The sequence below is a fragment of the Topomyia yanbarensis genome, chromosome 3, assembly GCF_030247195.1.
Source record: "Topomyia yanbarensis strain Yona2022 chromosome 3, ASM3024719v1, whole genome shotgun sequence".
In the NCBI taxonomy this organism is placed as follows: Eukaryota; Metazoa; Arthropoda; class Insecta; order Diptera; family Culicidae; genus Topomyia; species Topomyia yanbarensis.
In genome coordinates this window covers 221,319,143-221,341,906 of record NC_080672.1, presented here as the reverse complement: position 1 = coordinate 221,341,906, position 22,764 = coordinate 221,319,143, and the positions used below count along the sequence as shown (strand labels likewise).

At 39.1% G+C, this 22,764-nt stretch overlaps 1 protein-coding gene across 1 annotated transcript; it reads left to right on the top strand.

Moving 5' to 3' along the window:
- Positions 1-20,969: 20,969 nt before the first annotated feature.
- Positions 20,970-21,719, top strand: LOC131687680 (uncharacterized). The gene has a single exon (XM_058971776.1). The coding sequence runs from the start codon at positions 20,970-20,972 to the stop codon at positions 21,717-21,719; it is 750 nt and encodes a 249-aa protein (XP_058827759.1).
- Positions 21,720-22,764: the final 1,045 nt, after the last annotated feature.

Here is a 22,764-nt window from a genome sequence, read left to right as displayed (position 1 = left end):
TAGCGCTTATTGCATCGCCCGGAGACGATGTTGCTCGTATGGGATAAGAGCAACAACTGATTTAAACGGACATGCGTTGCTTCTATTTATGATTTTTTGTGTTTCATTGAGCAACTAAGCTGCCCTCTCTTGACGGCTGTGTCTGAGAAATCTGCCTCACGAATGGTAATTTTCCTGTTTTTCGTGAACTTTTAATTTTACCAATTTCCGAAAATCTACTTTTATTGGGGAGATATTAAATTATTACCAATATTTAGGTTAGGTGTTTCTGAATCGGATGGTGTATAAATGATTAAAATCCATCTAGTAATAACGGAGTTATAAGCGTGCAAACCTTACATAGTTTCGTTACATGGGAGATAGTTTAGATTTTAGAATGACACCTAGCCCCAGATAGTGGAGTAAGACATTTTTAATGTCAAAAGGAAAGTAAAGGAAGAGAAACAAAGAAAAACTGAGCTTAGAAAGAATAACATGAAACCACCTCATAAACAAAAGAATTAAAAATTAATATTTAGTACAAGAAGATTCCTGACGAAGTTTGAACCTTGATTTTTCATCCACTTGAGGATGTTACTCCATAATACTGCTACAGATGAATTGTTACACGAAATATATTATTGTTAACTCTATTCCATAACATTTAATGCTGCTTTGTTAGGTCTGCAGTAACCTAATTGTACCGAAAGTTTCTCTATTTCTCAAAATGATAGAACTAAAAAAGTACTTCATGCAGTCAGCCTTCCATATAAAGATTAATGTACCATTTTTGATTGGCAGTCACTGATTTACTTATGTTCTTCTTTCATGCATTAAATATACGAGTCAGTAGGTCAGTTTAGTAGAAAAACTTCACTGTTTCCAAAATATATTCAGTCACATTCAGTGTGTCCAAGATATGCTTGGAACACTGTCCAAATTAGTGTGGAAGGGTCCGAAATGTAAAAAAAATCATGCTGTGAAGAAATGTCATTTTCGAGTTTATGTCAATGTATAAAACATCCATTGGCAGTTTTCTTTCAAGAACAGTAATTTTGGAGCAGACTCGTGCATGTATTGCATTAAAAAACATAGGCAAGCAAACATTTTTTGACGTTCACGTAATTTCACTTCCTCTAGGGGTCCAAAATTGGTTGGTACCCTAATGTTAATTGTTCCTGTGCCTATCGACAGTTAAGATCAATATACCCATCGACATTACCTCATCGAGTAGTTGTGAAATGGATAAAAAGTACTCATTGTTAGAGACAAAAAAATACCCATTTTTTTGACAGCTTGAATAACTTCCGAAAATGGGCAATTTGAATACATAAAATGGGTAAAGTTTTTTTTCGCAAGTATTATTCAAACAAAAATCAATAAATATGTATATAATAAAAAGAGCAAACTGCAAAAAAAAACTCCGTTCCTGTGTATTCGCACGTTACGCAGTTATAGTAGTTTAAGGAAAACAAAAAAGCAGATTCAAACGTTTTCTCCCAGCAAACATTTGATGATGGATCTATTTCCCGCAGAAAACCATTCTTGACCCTATCGAACAACGTAAACAATCTACAGAAGATAGATTAGGTGCATAAAATATACCATGTGGTAGGGTAACCAACCTAATTTGGACCCCTACATATTTTGGACCCTGTTATTGTATTTGCCTCCTACACTGCCAAGTTTCTCTGCATTTGTTTGGTTTGATGCAGCATTTACATTCCTTGGGTTGTCTATTAAGTTAAGTTTCAATATCATTAGTTCATCTCTAATTGTTTAAAATTAAACAGAATCCACAGTTTTCAAAAATATCACCGAAAACGTTTCATGTTTCAACGATAGCCAAGAGGAACCGGTGGAAATGATACATTTTCAAATTGGATTTAAATGTACAATTATAATATTTTTTCTCGATTTAATTTGTTTGTCTGATTTGGTATTATGCTGTTACGTGTTCGAAAAGGTTTCGTCGTAATGTTTTATCTAAAAAATCTTAAATAAATGGTGTCCACAATATGTCTCAAAAAATTGATATCAACTTATTTTGGACACCCCTCGATTTTCTTTCTGACAGCCATTTGTGCATCGAGTTAGAATAATCAAAAAGTGAAAAATTTCGTAACGGTAGGTCGCTTGCTCTTTTTGGTCAAATTATTTAAAAATGTTCAAACCAATGGATGTCGAAAATCAAACGATTGAGGAACATTTCATTGAAGACCATAATATGACCAAAGAGGAGACTTCTGAAATCCATGTTGAAGAACATTTGTAGTTCGAATTTGTTGAATTCGATGAGCTATATGTTGACAAATCTTAGAGACATATCACAGATAAATAATGATAATAAGAGTGTGCTTGCTGAATTCCTAGAATCGCGTGAAACACTCACACGAACAGGAACATCACGATTCAAGCGACGTAGTCCTGCTATTTTAACATTGCGCCGAACAGTTGAATACCACAAGGCGAATACTGAAGAAAAAAGGAAAGTAAAGGAAGAGAAACAAAGAAAAACTGAGCTTAGAAAGAATAACATGAAACCACCTCGTAAACAAAAGAATTAAAAATTAATATTTAGTACAAGAAGATTCCTGACGAAGTTTGAACCTTGATTTTTCATCCACTTGAGGATGTTACTCCATAATACTGCTACAGATGAATTGTTACACGAAATATATTATTGTTAACTCTATTCCATAACATTTAATGCTGCTTTGTTAAGTCTGCAGTAACCTAATTGTACCGAAAGTTTCTCTATTTCTCAAAATGATAGAACTAAAAAAATACTTCATGCAGTCAGCCTTCCATATAAAGATTAATGTACCATTTTTGATTGGCAGTCACTGATTTACTTATGTTCTTCTTTCATGCATTAAATATACGAGTCAGTAGGTCAGTTAAGTAGAAAAACTTCACTGTTTCCAAAATATATTCAGTCACATTCAGTGTGTCCAAGATATGCTTGGAACACTGTCCAAATTAGTGTGGAAGGGTCCGAAATGTAAAAAAAATCATGCTGTGAAGAAATGTCATTTTCGAGTTTATGTCAATGTATAAAACATCCATTGGCAGTTTTCTTTCAAGAACAGTAATTTTGGAGCAGACTCGTGCATGTATTGCATTAAAAAACATAGGCAAGCAAACATTTTTTGACGTTCACGTAATTTCACTTCCTCTAGGGGTCTAAAACTTATGTCAAATTATGCGAAAATTTTTCACCTTCAATAATCTGTATTGATAATTTTTCATTTTTGTTCCTATCGAGAGTAATAGAGGATTTTGTAACTGTGCGCTGTTTCAACGCACGACCCACTTTGATGCAACCCGCGAGAACGTACATATTGGCAACGCCGCACGTCGCAACGTCCTAATGCGCATCACTTTGAAGGAGCGTATCTCATGTTCAAAATTGGCATCTTTGAGATTAAAGCAAAAAGACAAGCTTTTCTTTATGGATAATTGAAAGTGATGTTTTCTGAGTAATTTGAAAGCTCTTTAGCGTTATTATATTGTTCAAGAGTTATTTAATTTTCTGTCACTCAATACCTCGGACAAGTGCGCTCGGTTGTTGCCAGCCGATGAGCAACGTTGAGCAGTGGGCATGTTTTAATCTGCGTTGGCATATTTTTCGCAAATTGACATACTTCACCACGTTTTATTTTCAGTTGGTTCTGTCTAAGAGGTAGCACGGTATATTGTGAATCTTTTCTTAAGTCCACATAGCGACTTTTCAGCCATGCGTCGTCGGGTCGTGCGTTAAATTACGCGCTCATTTAATTTGCATCAGTGCGAGTGGAAAACGTTTTGACGTTTGTTTTTGTTCGCAGTTGGGTGTTTCCCATATAGAGAGAACTCGACGAAATGCTATAATATCTCAAGATATACAATATTTGCTCAAAAAACATTCGATTGATTTATGTTATAAATATGGGTCGATCACACGAATGATGCATTCCGTTAAAAAAAATTCATAAATATGTTCGTCGTATCTTGTTTTTATGGCATCCATGTGGTGTGATAAATTTAAAAATTATATTGGTCAACACATGTGTAGCATATGTCGTGATGGGCGGAAAAATACAACAAAAATAAATATGGACATGAACAAAACACAATTTTCCTTAAATTTTCAATTTTACATCCCGTGTTTATAGTAATGGGTTTCTCTATAACGCGTTTAAAATATAGAAAAATTTACACGTTTAATTTTTGTTCTTATAGTGTTTGCCAAAGTAATGCAACTGGAATATTCGATGACTCAACAGGTACATGCGGAAAATTGTAACGATGATTTTGAAATAAAGATCGTTGAGGATTAATTGAAATTCGACAAAAATAAATATCTTACCAGAACTTGGAGAACCACCAATCAACAAAATTAACAGAAGCAATAGTGATAAAAACCCCAACAGCGATGCGATTGAACAACAGATTTTATGTAAACTTTTTTCAAAAGACACATCGTTGTTCACTCGGTGAAAATAAAAACGTGAAATAAAATGCTGTTGGAATAAGATTTTCCACTTTCATATAGTAATGTTGTAGACTAAAAAAGAACTTGGATATAACGTAGATGTATTTTGACTAACAAAAGTGTTTTTAAAGATGTTAACTGTTAGTAGCGTTAAATTATAATAATAAAAAATATATTAAACAACTATAATTTTTGTTGTGCACTTCAGTCAAAAAAATTTAACTTATCTCAAAATATCCGGAAAAAAATCAACTTCGATAATTCGTATTGAAAAGTTTGCCCTTTTGTGCTAATCGAGAGTAGATACAGAACACTAGATTTGGATTGTCGCTGGCATCAGTGGTTGGAACATCATTGTTTTGATTCCGGGATATACCTGTCAAATGGGCCAAATAAAAAAAAGCAAAAAAATAATCCTCTATCGTTGTTTCATAGCGACCAATCATTTTTGTTTCTTTTCGCCATCAAAGCAATGGCCATTCTCGGTTGGTGTATTTTCACTAATTAGAATGTACAAATTGTCTAAATCTGTACTGAATTTTAATGAATTTTCATTTCCTTGTGCGGTATATACAAACTCTTCCATCTCATAACAATAACAGTCGAAAATGTACACCGAGAAAATTGAATATATTGATTTCACACATATTTTTTTTGCAACTTGTAGTAGCAAATAAAAATTACCTGTCACGCATAGATATCATGTGAAAACTAATGAAATTATAATAGTATGCCACATAGAAATTTGTTTCATAGCAGATATCACGTAATTTTTCTGTTTGCCTCTCGTTTATTCTGCTGTATATTTTATGCATTGGACGTTTTCGATCATGAATTTATAAAAATCACAGAAAAATAAACGAGACTGAATTGAAGAAAGGCAAACTCTGCCTTTTACTAATTCGAAGTTCAACTAAACGGTTTGTGGTTACAAGCAGGCCATATTTTTCTGCGTGTACCAAAAGTGCGGACCAAAGACTTTTACTAGAGAGACTTTCGATAACTTGACAGATATATACCGAAAGCAAAACAAACATGTTCCGAGGCGAAAACAATGGGAACACCAACGACAATCCTTATCTAGTGTTCTGTATCTACTTAATCGAGAGATATGGTTTCTTTTAGTCATGCGATGCGCACTTCCCACACGATGCGCTTTCTGACGTAGTGACGTGCGACGTTGCCAATATGAATGTTCTCGCAGGCTGCATCAAAGTGGGTCGTGCGTTGAAACAGCGCACTGTTACAAAATCCTCCATAACTCTCGATAGGAACAAAAATGAAAAATTATCAATACAGATTATTGAAGGTGAAAGATTGCCGCATAACTTAACATATGTTTTGAAAATTTTTAACGTGAAGAACACAAGAAAAAATACAATTGAAAATTTTAAATAGATGCAAAGTACCGCTATTCACGCAATAGACCTTTCTCGGCCGACCTAACTCCCTTTTTTTCTTATTTTTAATCGAAAGATTACACATTTTTAAGAATATTTCCGTTAAAATGAGACTTTTTAGAGCTATCGTGATTTTTTAATGATTTTTTAAAGTTTGAAAAATGCAAGAATGTTGAATATTTTTTTCACCTTTGCAAGAATGGTGAGACTCAAAAAGTGTGGGCAGCACTGGTTTGTATATTTTTTCTTGAGTTCTTGGCAACGCGGCAAATGAAGTGGTGAGTCGCGGTACAAAATTCATTGGCAATGTAAACAAAATAAAGTGAACCTCTCGCTGTAGAGCATTGCATGAAAATGTTTAACCTCACCTATTTGACAGTCCAGAGAGTTTGTTTACATGGTACTGAAATGTTTTGTTGATTCGATTATAGTATGAGAAACTTGGTTCGGTTCGATGCTAAATATTAACACCTTGTAAACTAGCTCGCTCAATTGTAATTTGTCCCCATCATGCAATGTTCCGTTAAATTTGGCATTTCGACTTTTGTTGTACATGATTCGTTGAAGTGAGCCATTTCTAGGCAAACATTTGAAAAAGGCTTGCTCCAAAATGCAAGTTGATAGTTGATGCAAAAATGGAAATTAACCCTCAAAAAGGCAACCGGGTCTCAGAGGCCCGGTACGTTACCATTTTTTAGTTACAAAAAAATGTGTATGCAGTATAAGCTTGGGCATGGAAATTTTGATAAGTAGCTTTGAAATCTATAACAAAAATAAAGAATTGTGAAATTTTCATCTATGGAGTGATGCGCAGCTATGTTTGAATTTTTTACATGCACAAAAAGGCAAGCCGGGCCTGGCAGGCCCGGTGTGCATGCAATATTTACTAGAAATACCACGGGTTTCATACATTAATATTTATCTGAAAAAAACATTTTGATGAGTTCATCTTCATATTAGCAGGAATTTTTTTCATGTTTTGATTGATTTTATCTTTTTACCTTTTCTTATAAGAAAAAAATCTTGAAAGTTTGAGTTTGTATACATTTCTTTTATAAGAAATGTAAAAATAGCATACGATAATGACGTGTGTCATATTTTTTTGGGTAAATACTTTTATTTCGCCCACTGTGGTCTACTTGACAATTATTTGAATACAACATAACCTACCTCTGTCGTTATTGTCTATTTTTGTTGTCTATTCTTTGTGTTATAGTTGTCGTAATTATTCAAATTGTAGGATCTAAAAGCAACAAAAAATTGAAATGGCTATAAGACAATATGCCCATGTTTTCAATCGTCTCAAAGAATCTGAAATAATGGAAGAAATTTGAGCAAATTCAACAGCAGACGATTCCGAAACTGATTTGCAAAGCGAGGAAGAAGATGTGAATGATATTGCTTCCGACGATGAATCTTATGCAGAAAAATATGAATATGTACTCCGGTTATGCATTAGAAGAAATTAATAGCAACCCAGAAACATTTATTGGTCGTGTTCAAACGAAATGGAGCTCAGACCCAATCGACAGTCGACGTGATCTTCCGAGTACTCATCTTTTGGAAAAAAATTGACCTTTTTACATCCATCGCCTTATACGTTGAAATCGGGATTTGCTGCGTGTTCGTACTCATCATCCTGTAATTCCGGAACCGGAAGTCGGATCAATTAGAAATTCAACAGCAGCCAATGAGAATGCTGTACCTTTCATATGAAACCAAGTTTGTAAAAATCGGTGAAGAATTTGCTGAGAAATAGGTATGACATCATCTTAGGAACTTGGTAAGTTCCCCCGGGGCATCAAGAACCGCCATAGCTGGCCAATGTGGTCGAAGTGCCTTCGGTGGGTCATTAATGATCTAGACATGCAAAGCCAAGTAATGTTGCACATATTTTAATATATATTGCATCATTTGGACATCATGGTGGTTTCTATGGAAAATTGCTGTGTGATTGTACTCTTCAACACGTAACTCCAGAACCGAAAGTCGGATCAATAAAAAATTCAATAGTTGCACCTTTCATTTGAGACTAAATTTGTACAAATCGTTCCAGCCACCTCAGAGAAAAATCGGTGAGATTGTTTGTCACATACATACATCCATACATACACACACACACACATACAGACATTTTACGACCTCGACGAACTGAGTCGAATGGTATAATAGATTTGGCCCTGCGGGTCTCGGTTAAAAAGTCGAAATTTCGACCGATTGCATAACCTTTCTATATGAGAACGGCAAAAAGGAGCTTGAATTTAGACGGGCCTGAGAGGCCCGGCTTGCCCTTTAATGTTAGGATTTTAGCTTGCCTTCACAAGGGTTAAAAGTATTTCTCGACAAACATATGATTACGGCCTAAAAGCCAACTGTCAAAGTCAACTTTGAATGGAAACTCCAGACAAACCGTTACTAGTCGAACACAGTTCACAACGGTTTATGAAAGAGAAAACTTTTCTCTTTCATTTACTACCCACATCTGTGATTGGCGTGTAACGGTTTGTCCAGAATTTCCATTCAAAGTGGATTTTGACAGTTGGCTTTTAGGCCGTAATCATATGTTTGTCGAGATTTTTTCTAATTTGATGCGAATATGTTATGCATTCCTAGCGTCATCTGCCCCTAGTTCTGTGCTCATATTAAATCCACATTTTGTGTGCAAACCCGAACAGGGTATTTCATACAAAAACACATGCACATGTTCGCCTGTGCAACCTCGCCATTTCTCATTCTCACTCTAATCAAAACTAACGTGGATTCTTTTTGCCTTGTGCGAATCGTTCTCTTGTACGCACCCGGTGTACGTACACGGATGCTTGAACTAGAGTTTTTACACCGTTCGCTTGGGTTCGATCGAGACATCGAGACGAAGCATGTTTAAAGTTGAATGCGTGGACGAAATTTTGTACATAGTTACAAACCTGTCGATGTTCATGGGAGATCTTGTTCCAAGAGCAGATGTTCATGATAACTCTTGATCAAATTTTCTGAAACAGAAAATTTAGTAAGATTTATAAAGCTTAGACTTGTAGTTCTTTGATGAACCAAAAAAGAAAATAGAAAAAAGTTTTAATTTCGGAAAATGGCATCAAAAAAACTGAAAAAGCTTATATTTTAATGTTAAATTCGCTTTCTTTTCTTCAAAATAATGTGGAGAATTTTTTTAATTCAGTTTTCCCTGGCTCACATATTATGCACTCTCATTAAAATATGAAGTCAATCAGCTGAAAAGTTTTTGAGTTATCGCGTCTGCCAATTTGAAAAATGCGGTTTCGTGAAAAATCCCTATTAAAGTCTGGTCATCAAATTAGATTTAACCTGAGACGAGACATGCGAATAGCAAAAAATCGAACGTCAAATGCAGCCAGTCTATTTAAACTATGTGAAGCAGAAAGAGAGGCTATGTGAGACGAACTATAGAATGAACAGAAAAAAAAAGAAAACATCTATCGGCAAGTCACGTTTCAGGATTTAACTTATTTTTTCTACCTTTTGGTGTAATATCAGGCATTAAAAGAATTTGCTTGCGTTTGGTGTCCAAGTAGAAACAATATGCGCAATCATACGAAATAAAACTATCAAATTTTTAAATATTATAATGAATTTGACCAAAACTTTTTCTCAATGTTTACGTTTGGCAGTTAGACCCTCTTCAAATTTTTGGGTAGAATTTAATTTAGTTGTTGCAATCAATTTAATTTGGTTTGCATTTTTGCTGAATCACAACGTTAGTCACAAAACATTTTGACCATCTTTGGTAATTGATGACCATTACAACCCATTCTAGGTCCGCTCCAGTTGCAGCTGTTTCGTCCCGTCCGGCACCGAGTCAACCGATGGTCTAGCCTGCGACGCGCTCGGCTGTTGCTACGTCAATGGCAGCCACCAGCCAGGGACTTGGATTTAAGTCAAAAATATCAGGTACGCCAGGTGGTGTTGCTGCAATCGGTTTGCCGTCGGACATTCCCCTAACCAGAATATTCAGCGGTTCCGATTCGAAGGAGGCAGCCACAGAAGCACAGACTGCTTCCCGCATAAATGTGTACCATATGCCAACCATTGCATCAATCGTTTTAAAACCATTTTCAATATGGTTCGTTCAACAATAGATTAACCATTGCCTGGTATAATATCGAACATAACCAGTGTCGTTTTTCCATGCTCGACCATACAAACAACGGGTTGTTAAGAACAATCACCATTCCAAAATGTGCTGTTTTCCATATACATTTTGACAACATACCATTCAAGAACCATACAGATTATGGTGGCATGCATATTTTAGGTTTAGCGATGGATAAAATATTAACTGGAGAAAAAAATATTTTCCACTTCACATTCCAATTCTATCGATTGATGAAATACTATTTTGCTCTCGCCATCTTCTGAAGAATGCTTCGTTGAGGCTAAGCGGACTGACACTTTATCCAATTGAGCTATCTCCGTAATATTGTTAGAAGAGGATTTTTGACCATCTTAAACTACGGATTTTTGGAGCAGGGTAAACAGATATACGAATAACAAAGCCCACCAGAGCAATATTAACCTCTGGCGCCAAAGGACAATGTAGTATACAAATCTCCAACATAGGATACAGGGAAGGTATTGGAAATGGTAACTAAAATGGGTATGGTAGTATAACAGTTCAATTATAATGGTGAAATATATCAGTAGTATTCCCAATATGGTGAGCATTATACGAATAGTTTGGAAATGGTTCCGAAGATTTCTGGAATGGTATTTATTTATACGGGTTTGGTTCAGCAATACGCTCCGGCAGGACGATGCTCGTGGAAGATCACGCAGTTCCGGTCCTGTGCACAAGAACAGGCCGATTTGACTCTGTGCGAAGGTTTCAACGAGTCGCTCAGGCATTAGTTGCAGAGTCCTTGCACCTACAGCTTGTCGAGTGAGCAATTCCGACGAAACCACACCGTTCGCACCAAGTTGGATCACAAGAATAAGTGCGACGTCGAGAAGAAGACGTCCCGAGAGCTACAAGCAATGCTACAAGATTAAATAGCAGGGTGTTTTTTAACGTGACCATTGTATAACGTAGCGGATTTAGACAGATTTATCCCGCAGAATAAGATAGCAAAATTACCCAAAAAGTAAGAGCTGACAGCCGAAGTGAAGAAACACACATCCTCTACAGAGGCAAGCAATAACGGAACGCAGCGTAATTCCTCACAATGAATTGCTCTCGTTAGATTAAATCCCAGGAAGTGCAATTTTCATTGCATTATTTAGTCAACCGAAATTGAAGTCCTCAGTCGAGAGAGAGAGAGAGAGAGAGAGAGAGAGAGAGAGAGAGAGAGAGAGAGAGAGAGAGAGAGAGAGAGAGAGAGAGAGATTGATAGTGTAACAGCAGCTAGGAATTATCTTTCGAAAGCTAGCAGCGGTCGTGACCAAAACCACCACCGATGCGGAAATCAAAAAGGCGCACAAAAAACGCGCTACGATGGCACCCAGACAAAAAACCAGAAGAATCGTATCGACGGTTTAAGGAGATCTCCAAAGCATATAAAGTGCTGTCAGATGAGAAAAATCGTCGCATCTATGACCAGTATGACAAGAAGGGTCTGATGACCAACAGTTTCCGAGCGACACTATCATAACACACGGCACCGGCGACACATTTATATCCACAACATACTAATGACTTATCCTTCCGAAAAAGTTAATAAAATCGACTCTATCTAAGCAACACACGTTTTGACTATGCAGTTTATCATTCGCTGCCTAATTAATCCCTGCCAATTTGAACAAGACAACAATTGCAGATAGCTTTATTGCGGTGCCAAAATGATGCCAACTCGGGATGGAATATAACAAATAATTTCACCTTCCCAATATTCTTCCGGAATGTACAATCCTCTCCATTCTTATCACTCCTTCAGACTCCTTATCGTCAGTACTGAGCACTGTTTTGCACTTGCCGGCTACATCAACGACAATGCGATAATCGGTGAAACTTTTGTTTCAATGTAACTTGAACACGAATAATAAATTGTTGAACTTGTTACCTATAAGGTTCAGGTAAACTTCATATAAAAAATGAGTTATTAATAGGGTCATATTGTTAGGACTTATCCCATGATCGAACAAACAACTGTGTACAAATCCTTATCCAGAAATCAATCGTTTTATAAACCAAAGCTTGATCTTGTGATTCAGCATATGCCAACGGGGTTTCCATCCAGCGTCGATTGGTCAGTGTATGAACCAGGTTCCCAATGTTCCAATCCTTATCCTTCTTGAGTTGATTTTCTTCAAAGAGCATCGAAAGTATTCACCCAAGTGGAATCAAAAATTTTGCAAGTCCATTTAAACAAACTCTCTGAACTGTCAGAATAGTTAGGTTATACACTTTCGTGCAGTGTTCTATGTTTTTGACAGGTATATGAATGAATTATTTTAGCATCAGTGATGCCAGGTCTATTTAAACAATAGCTTGCAGTATAAATATAAAAGTCTGCAGATTTCCGCAAAAATCTTCAATAAATTTGACATAGAAATGTAGTGTGTTGATATTTTCAATGATCAGAAACGTTGAAGGCTGGGTAAAATTAGCTGGCTTAGGCTTTGTTCTGCTAAATATTCGTAATCTGCAAAAATCTGCAGCGAAACTGCAAAATCCGCAGATCTAGTAATATATATATATATATATGCAGATCTGGCATCGTTTTAGTATTCCCCACAGGAAATTCATCCAAATGGTGTAAAAATACGGGGAAACAAGGCAAGATAGGTATTCAGAATAAGGGGTTAAATGAGCAGCTCGCACAATTTTTGATTTTTTCAATAGTTAGAGGTACCAAATCATCGCGGCAATATGCAGTAACGCATCGGGGATAAAAAAGGAAGCATTCTAGCATATAAATTTTTTTGACGAGAAAGGTCTATCATAAAGTAAAAATATTTTTATAAGATAGTGCAAATATCATACCATAAGTGTGAAAAAATTCATAGAATTATCTTCAGTAGATTTTGAGATATAAAATTTTCAATTTTATCCTGCAATAAAGTTTAAGGGTTAATATCGTAAAGAAAAAAAGGAATTGTAACGAAATATTTATACCAAAAGCTATTCACCATAATCCCTATACAATAAAATATACTTCATGAAGATCGGTGATTTTGCGAAAAATTCGAGGATCACTTGACATGGCTTTACTCAATTGGCATCAGGTAAAGTACCTGTCCAAGCCTTTTAATTGCATCCGTGGGTGCCTTTAGATTTCTTCCTTCTCAAATTTTGCATGTACTCAACGCTTCATCGGGACCAAGACGATCACACCAATACCATCTTTATACCATCCCAAACGCTTACGGAACTGTATCACGGCAGCCTTTCTGGAGTTGAAAGCAAACCAACGTTTTGCAGCTAAATACGACAATAGCACGGAGGCCATCTTTCTATATTATTGAGAAACCCGCTAATTCCAGTCAACGTGTGAGTCATTGACTGCAACGATCGAACCAGCGTTCCTGAATAATAAAATACAAGGCACTCAAAGCCTTGGTAAAGGTTAGTAACTTTCCAAGAAACTATTTTTTTGCCTCCAGGTCTACCTGGTCTTATTTGTTCGACAGGGTGTGAATACCGATCGCGTACAATGGACGAAACTGATGACGTAATTGACGAAAATGGAATGGCGGACCAACTAAGAACCCGTAGGACAACGTTTCTGGCGCAATAGACCTATCTCGTCAAAAAATTTATATGATAGGATGCTTCCATTTTTATCTCAATTCGTTACTGCCGATTGCCGCGATGATTTGGTACCTCTAACTATTGAAAAAATCAAAAATAGTGCAAGCTGCTCATTTAACCCCATATTCTGAATACCTATCTTGCCTTGTTTCCCCGTATTTTTACACCATTTGGATGAATTTCCTGTGGGGAATACTAAAAGGATGCCAGATCTGCATATATATTAGTAAATCTGCAGATTTTGCATTTTCACTGCAGATGTTTTGCAGATTACAAATATTTAGCAGAACAAAGCCTATGCCAGCCAATTTATACACAAGCCTTCAACATTTTTGATCATTTAAAATATATTCATACTACATTTCTATGTCAAATTTATTGAAGATTTTTGTAGCGATCTGCAGACTTTTATATTTTCACTGCAGGCTATTGTTTAAATAGACCTGGCATCACTGATGCTGAAATGATTCATTCATATACCTGTCAAAAACATAGAGCATTGCATGAAAATGTATAACCTCACTTTCTGACAGTTCAGTGTGCTTGTTTACCTAAGACTTGTTTACATGGACTTTTAAAATTTACATTACTTGAATACTTTCGATGCTCTTTGAAAGACTATCAACTCAAGAGGGATGAGGATTGGAACAATAGGAACCTGGTGCCACATTATGCAACCAATTCGAATCGACCTTTTCACACAAGCTTGAATACAATAAACCTTTCGTTTCGAGATGCGTAATGTCACCCCTGGTTCATACATTGACCAATCGGCGCTGGATGCAAAACCCGGTGGCATATGCTGAATCGTAAGATCAAGCATTGGGCTATAAAACGATTGCTTTCTGGATGATGGATAAGGATTTGTACACATTTGTTTGTTTGCTCATTTGGTTAAGTCCTAACAAGATGATCCGATTTATTACTCATTTTTAGGTGGTGAAGTTTACCTGAACTTTATAGGTAACGAATTCGGTCGATGATAAGTTGTTGAAATGATCGTTCAATGCCCATACCGAAAAACGTTTCCATTGGTCAGAATTGCCTATCAGCGTATGATAGCTGCAAACATGAGGACAACAAGGTTATCGCTTTCGAATTGAACAATTATTTATTATTCGTGTTCAAGTTCCATTACAGCAAAAGTTTCGTCGATTGACGATTATCGCATTGTAGTTGATTTAGCCGGCAAATGCAAAACAGTGCTCGGCACTGACGATAAGGAGTAAGAAGGATTTAATAGGAGTAATAAGAATGCAGAGCATTATACATTCTGGAAGAATATCAGGGAGGAGAAATTATATGTAAATTTATATTATATCCCGAGTTGCCATCATTTTTGCACCGCAATAAAGCTTTCTGCAACTGCTGTCGTGTTCAAATTGGCAGGAAATAACTAGGCAGCGAATGATAAATTGCATAGTCAATTTATTTACTTTTTCGGAAGGATAAGTAATTAGTATGTTGTGAATATATTTGTGTCGCCGGTGCCGTGTGTTATGGTGGTACCGGACGGAACCGTTGGTCAGCAGACCGTCCTTGTCGTACTGGTCATAGATGCGACGTTTTTTCTCATCTGATAGCACTTGACATGTTTCGGAGATCTGTCTTAACGCTCTCTCCTTAGCGCAGGATACGCGAAACCGCTGCTAGGTTTCGAAAGAAAATTCCTAGCTGATGCTACTCTATCAGTCTCTCTCTCGACTGAGGACTACAATTTCGGTCGACTAAATTGTACTATGAAAATTGTACTTCCTGGAATTTCACCTAACGAGATCAATTCATTGTGAGGAATTTCGCTGCGTTCCAATATTGCTTGCCTCTGTAGGTGATGATGTGTGTGGATTCACTTCGGCAGCCAGGTCTTATGTTTTGGGTAATTTTGCTATCTTATACTACGTTCACACTGCAGAGTTAAAACATGTTATAATAATTAGCAACAAGAAAAATGTCATCAAGATAGCGTTAAAACACGTTTTAACTCGTAGTGTGAACGTAGTATTATTCTGCTGAATAAATCATCTGGCTAAAGCCTCTACGTTATACTATGGTCACTTTAAAAACGCATTGCTATTTAATCTTGTAGCTCTTGGCAAGTCAGTCCTGGCACTGTTCTCGACTAATCCTGGCACTATACCGCTGACGTCGCACTTATTACGGTGATCAAACTTGGCAGTGGTTTCGTCGGAATTGTTCACTCGACAAGCAGGAAGTGCAAGGACTCTGCTACTTATGCCTTAATTCATTGTGTACGTATTTCACTGCCTTTATAATCCTTTTGAAATCAGTTACAATAATCCTTTATAATCATTTTATAATAAGTGTATTGCCAGTTAGGACTTTTATATCAGCCGGGCTCTTTTACAATTTGTTATAAAATCATTATCAAAATTCTTCATAATCCATTGTTGCGTTTTGTTTATGTACATGGCCAGATAGATAGTTTTTAACTGGGACGGAACGTGTGGACACGAAAAAACCTAATATCAATTGTAGCCAGGGGTGCTGTCAAATGCAGCCAAAGGGAACCGTTAAATGCAGTCAGGGGGGACTGTCAAATGTAGCCAGTCCATTTAAAATATGTGAGGAAGAAAGAGTGGCTATGCAAGACAAGAGATAAAATGAACAGGAAAAAGAAAAAGAAAACATCTATCCACAGGTTCTGTCCCAGGATTTTAATAGAGAACATGAAAATTTGATTTGTTTGCATTTGGCAGTAGGCATTTTTCAAATGTTTGTCTAGAAATTCCTTGCTTCTTCAATGTTCTTCAATGAATCATGTACAGGAAAAGTAAAAATGTTAAATTTAACGGAACAATGTATGATGCCGACATCAATGACCTTGTTGGGAAAGTGTTAACATTTGGCAGCGAACCAAACCAAGTTTCTCATACTATGATCGAATCAACAAAAATTTCAAGATCATGTAAACAATCTCTTTGAACTGTCAAAAAGTGAGGTTAAACATTACCATGCAACGTTCTCCACCGAGAGGTTCACTTTAGTTTGTTTACATAACCAATGAACTTTGTACCGCGACTCACCACTTCATTTGCCGCGTTGCCAGGAAGCCAAGCAAAAATATACAAAACAGTGCTGCCCAAACACATATTTTGAGTCCCATCATTCTTGCAAAGGTGAAAAAAATACTCAACATCCTTGCATTTTTCAATCATTAAAAAATCACGATAGCTCTAAAAAGTCTCATTTCAGCGGAAATATTCTTAAAAATGTGTAGTCTTTTGAATAAAAATAAGAAAACGTGCAGAGCAGTTCGTTACCCAATACGACGCCGGACGGGATGAGCTCGAGGTGCCACTTCGTCTGGAGAACCTGGATATGCTGTGGGCATCTTTGGACGAGGTGCAGACGACGCTTGAAAACATGGAGACAACTAATAAGGGTAAGGCCGCCAACCTCCAACACCGTGCTTTGTATGAACCGAAGCTCTTCAGAATAAAATCCCAGCTGAAAGCTAAACTGCCTCCTCCAGTCCATCTAATTGCTAGCCGCCCTCAAGATATCCCCTCTCGCGCACCGTCCACCTTGTCTAGTTTGAAGTTGCCAACCATCTCTCTTCCCGAGTTCGACGGTGATTACAAACAATGGCTGACATTCCACGACTCCTTCCTGGCCCTCATTCACGAAAACGACGAGCTGCCTTCGATACAGAAATTTCACTACCTTCGTGCGGCCGTTAAGGGTGAAGCAGCGCAATTGATTGAATCGATTGCAATAAGTGCACTGAACTATCCTCTGGATTGGGAGGCGTTGATTAGCCGTTACTCCAACGAATATTTGTTGAAAAAGCGGCATCTACAGGACCTTGTGGAAATTCCCCGGATGAAAAAGGAGACGTCAGCCGCATTGCATTCCACTCTGGACGACTTTCAGAGACATATTAAGATCCTGCAGCAGCTAGGTGAACCTACGGCGACCTGGAGCACATTGTTGGAGCATCTTTTATGCATGAGATTACACGACGACACAATTAAAGCATGGGAGGATCATGATGCTAGCGTTGACGATCAGAGCTACGCCTGTCTGGTCGAATTTTTGGAAAAACGCATACGAGCGAGTATTAGAATCCATAGCCATCAATCATTATGCTTCCCAATCGACTCAATCAACACCGCTTTCGAATGGGGCTTCTTTCCGCAAGCAATCAGCTCCATTTAGAATGTCTTCCCATTCCATTACTGAGACTGCATTTCCAAAATGCTACGTTTGTGACAGTCGCCATCCTTTAATAAGATGTCCTCGATTCAATAGCATGGCTGTATCTGAAAGGTTGCGCTTGGTAAATTCAAAACGTTTATGCGTAAATTGTTTTCGACAAGACCACTTCGCTCGAGATTGTCAATCCAACTATTCCTGTCGTGTGTGCAAACGACGACATCACTCGCTCTTGCATTCTGGATTACAAAGCTCATCTGGTCAAGGTTACAAATCCAGCAATACCTATAATGACACTTGCCTTACTTCGCAGCCAAGCACATTCCAATGCAACAGCCAACGAAGAGTACAAACAGCTTCAGCAACAGCCAATCCTGATGTTCAAACCAATAGTATTGTTCGACACCAACCACCAACCATCTTCATGTTGACAGTTGTTCTTCGCGTCGTTGATGCTTATGGGAAGGAGAACTCCGCACGTGCTCTGTTAGATAGTGGTTCCCAACCAAATTTAATGTCAGACCGACTAGCGCAATTGCTGCGACTATAAAGACGGAAGGCAAACGTTCTGGTACAAGGTATTGGAGAGAAGCCTGAACACGCAACTGATTCAGTTTTCACCGAAATTCGCTCCCGGAAAGGGAATTTTACACGAAATGTGTCGTTCCTGATTCTTCGAAGGATGACATCTGGTATCCCTGCCAATACTATTCCAATAGACCACTGGAATCTCCCGGAAGATATTTTTCTAGCTGATCCCGGCTTCAATCGTTCCAGTGATGCAGATATGATCGTGAGATCTCAACATTTCTTCGAATGTTTTCCCTCCGCCGCTCGTATTCAGCTTTTCGATTCTCTTCCTATTCTCGTCGACAGTGTGTTCGGCTGGATTGTCGCTGGTGGAACTGATATAGCAACATCATCTGTAAACTCCCCAAATTGCAAAACAGTGTCTGTTTCATTGGTCTCCCTTGAAGAAGGCATGGAAAGATTCTGGAGAATCGAAGAAATCTCCACCAAGCCCGCGTTGACAGTTGAGGAAATGTTTTGCGAAGACTATTACCAGTCCACTGTTTCCCAAAATAAAGATGGAAGGTATGTGGTACGCTATCCAAAAAGGAAGACTTTTGAATCTTATCTCGGAGAATCTAAGCATTTCGTCGGTTTACCCCACTGGAACAAAGATTTGCCAAGGATTCTGAGCTAAGGAAGAGCTACGACGAATTTATGGAGGAATATTGTTCACTGGACCACATGCAACTTGTTCAAAAAGGCAATAGAAAAGCTTCGCTGTCTTATTACCTCCCACACCATCCTGTCATTAAGGAGGCCAGCACTACCACTAAAACCCGCGTCGTGTTCGACGGTTCAAGCAAGACGTGCTCTGGATATTCTTTAAATGATTTGTTGTGCGTGGGACCCGTTATTCAGGACGATTTGTTGACACTTGTGATTCGTTTCCGCAAATATCCTGTTGCCGTTGTTGCTGACATTGCGAAAATGTATCGCCAGATACTTATCCATTCTGAAGATACGCCTCTCCAACGAATCATCTGGCGGTTCAATGGACATGAAAATCTATCTACGTACGAGCTGTTAACCGTCACCTACGGCCTGGGTCCCTCATCTTATTTGGGTACACGTACCCTCCAACAACTTGCAGACGACGAAGGTGGTTCTTATCCTCTCGGCAGACTTGCATTGAAAAAATCCTTCTATGTGGTGCTTACTCCGTTCCTGAGGCTATTCAGATGCGTAATGAGTTGACAGAGCTGCTTGCGAAGGGAGGGTTTCCTATACGTAAGTGGACTTCCAACCAATTAGGAGTTCTTCAAGGGCTAGATGCTGACCAAATTGGAACTCAATCCAGTTTACGATTTGACCCAGATGAAACCGTAAAAACCCTTGGCATTTCCTGGGAACCTGATTGTGACCAGTTTCGCTTTGATTTCCACGTAAACCTTAATATTCTCCAAGTAACAAAGCGATCAATTTTATCGGCAATTTCCCAACTCTTTGACCCGCTAGGATTAATTGCACCGTAATAGGAAAAATTCTGATGCAGGAGTTGTGGCTGTCATCGTGTTCCTGGGACGACAATATACCGGATTCTTAGAAGCATAAATGGGAGGAGTTTTACAGACAGTTGCCTCGTCTTGCCGACTTCCGAATTAATCGGTATGCATTCCAGCCTAGCTCCGAGATCTAGCTTCACACCTTCGCCGATGCATATGAGTCAGCTTACGGTACATGTACGTATGCTCGATCCATTGATAAGGCTGGGAATGTTTGTATCCAGTTGCTGACCGCGAAAACACGTGTTGCGCCACTTAAAAGATTGTCGCTTCCCAAACTAGAATTGTGTGCAGCAGTCGTTGCAGCTCAGCTTTACGTGCGAATTGTTGAAGCCTTGGACATGTCCATTTCCAACTCTTTCTTCTGGTCTGATTCTACAGTGACCCTTCAATGGCTAAAACCTCCTACTAGCACGTGGAAAACGTTTGTAGCCAATAGGGTATCAGAGATACAAAAGAGTACTCATGGAGCACGCTGGAACCATGTCTCAGGTTCCGAAAACCCCGCAGACCTATTGTCGCGTGGAATGCATGTCGATGACTTCCTTCGAAGTGTGCTTTGGAAGACAGGCCCAGAGTGGCTTTCACGACCGCACGAGAATTGGCCAACTTCAAAGCAGATCGAACCATCCGAAGCAGATAATGAACGCAAGTCAGTGATAGTTGCTGTTGTTCGAATCGAGAAGAAATACAACCAGATTTTCGCACGATATTCCGAGTTTTCACGCTTAGTACACTTAGTTGCGTACTGCCAGAGGTTTATACAAAACACGCGTATCAAAACCAGAACTTGTCCCATGGTTTACAGCGGACCCAATCCCACTATTTCGCTTTCTGTTGAACAACTCTCCCAAGCCAAGACTTTACTGCTGCGTCTCCCCCAAGCTGACTGTTTTCGAGACGAATTAAGAGATCTGCAACAAAATCACCCGGTGAAAAAACAATCACCCATCCGGCTCCTGAATCCTTTTTTAGACACCCAAGGGGTACTGAGAGTGGGAGGGCGGCTAAGGTTATCAGGACGGTCATACGAATCGAAGCACCCAACGCTATCTCCTAGTCTCCACCCCCTCACCAAACTAATAGCCAAATCATTCCATGTGAAACTAATTCATGGTGGCGGCCGTGTAACGCTAGCCACTATGCGCGAAGAATATTGGCCACTCAATGGACGACGATTGGTACGCAGCATAATCCGTAATTGCATTCAGTGCACCCGAGCACATCCCGTTCCGGTACGCCAACAATTTGGTCAACTTCCAACAGCAAGGGTCACCCCAAGCAGACCGTTCGCAGTGACGGGAGTGGACTATGCAGGGCCTATTTATCTCAAGGCCATACATAAACGAGCCTCGCCTACCAAAGCTTATATATGCTTGTTTGTATGCTTTGTAACAAAAGCAGTTCACCTTGAACTGGTGCACGATCTTTCTGCTGCAGCTTTCCTCGCTGCTCTCCGTCGCTTCGTGGCGCGCCGTGGCCGGCCTACCCAGTTGTATTCAGACAACGGCAAGAATTTCATTGGAGCGAAAAACGAACTGCACCAGTTGTACCATATGCTGAATGATTGCACGGAAGCGGGAAGGATTCAGCAATCGTGCACGGACGCACACATTATTTGGCACTTGAATCCGCCAAAAACACCACATTTTGGCGGGCTCTGGGAGGCGGCTGTGAAGGTAGCCAAATCACAACTATATCGCCAGCTCGGCAATTCACGCCTTTCTTTCGAGGATATGACCACCGTATTAGCCGAGATAGAAGCAGCAATGAACTCCCGTCCGGTCCCAATGACCGAAGACCCAGAGGACTACTCCGTTATTACGCCAGCACACTTTCTAATTGGGTCAAGCATGCACGCTGTACCTGATCCCAATGTTCGCGGAATCTAACTCAGTCTTCTCGACCACTATCAACGGTTGCAGCAGTTGTTTATTTGTTTATTTGTTGTACCGTCACCAACAGACCCCTTGGCCCCAATGGTGGTTACTTAAACTAATTACATTTCAGAATACGAATTATTTTAGTTTTTATCGAATTCCTTGTCAGGTTGAAGTCAAACGCCGTCGCCACACTGTTAAACACACGCTGGAGTCCGGTAACAGCGCTCTGGCGCCCATAGTTAGTTCTCCTGAACGGGACTCGCAGAAGAGAGTTATTGCGCAGAGCTCGAATGCGAGCTTGAAGATCGAGGCGTCCGAGGATTGTAGGGCAATCCACCCTGGCAGACAGTAAGTCCGAGACGAACAGGGCTCGAGAGCAGTTCCTCCGGATGCTTAGAGTATCGAGCTGTATTAACTGACAACGGTTTTCGTAGCTCGGCAGCTGAAATCTGTTTTGCCAAGGAAGATGTCGGAGTGCAAAGCGTATGAACCGGCGTTGGACAGCCTCGATTCTGTCGACACCGTTCTGGTAGTAAAGGTTCCAAACAGCAGAACAATATTCCAGTGTTGAGCGAACCAGCGCACAATAGAGAGATTTTAAACAGTATACGTCCTTAAAGTTTTTCGCTATTCGGATAATGAACCCAAGCTGTCTTGAAGCCTTATCCACAATGGATGATGTATGTGGTTTGAACGTTAGTGCCGAATCAATGATGACTCCGAGATCCTTGACGTTAGCAGTTCCGGCACCATTGCAGAACGGAGTATCTCCAAGAACTCCAGCGTGATACCGTCAAATCCCACCCAACCACTGAAATTCAACATGGAAGGCTGGTGCTAATAGTCGACGAATTTCAGCATCCAGTCCGCTGGCCTATAGTCCGCATCATAGAAGTACATCCAGGTAAAGACAAGCTTGTGCGAGTCCTCACTTTGCGGACACCAAAGGGAATTCTGATCCGGCCAGTTACGAAGATCTGTTGCCGCATGAATCTACAGATCAGCTAAGCAGCAAGTAAAGCCTCTCAAAAGGAACAATTATCTATAATATGAT

Bases quoted from the DNA above. Each gene is read 5' to 3' on its own strand.
- LOC131687680 (XM_058971776.1), top strand. From the start codon at position 20,970: ATGCGCGAAGAATATTGGCCACTCAATGGACGACGATTGGTACGCAGC.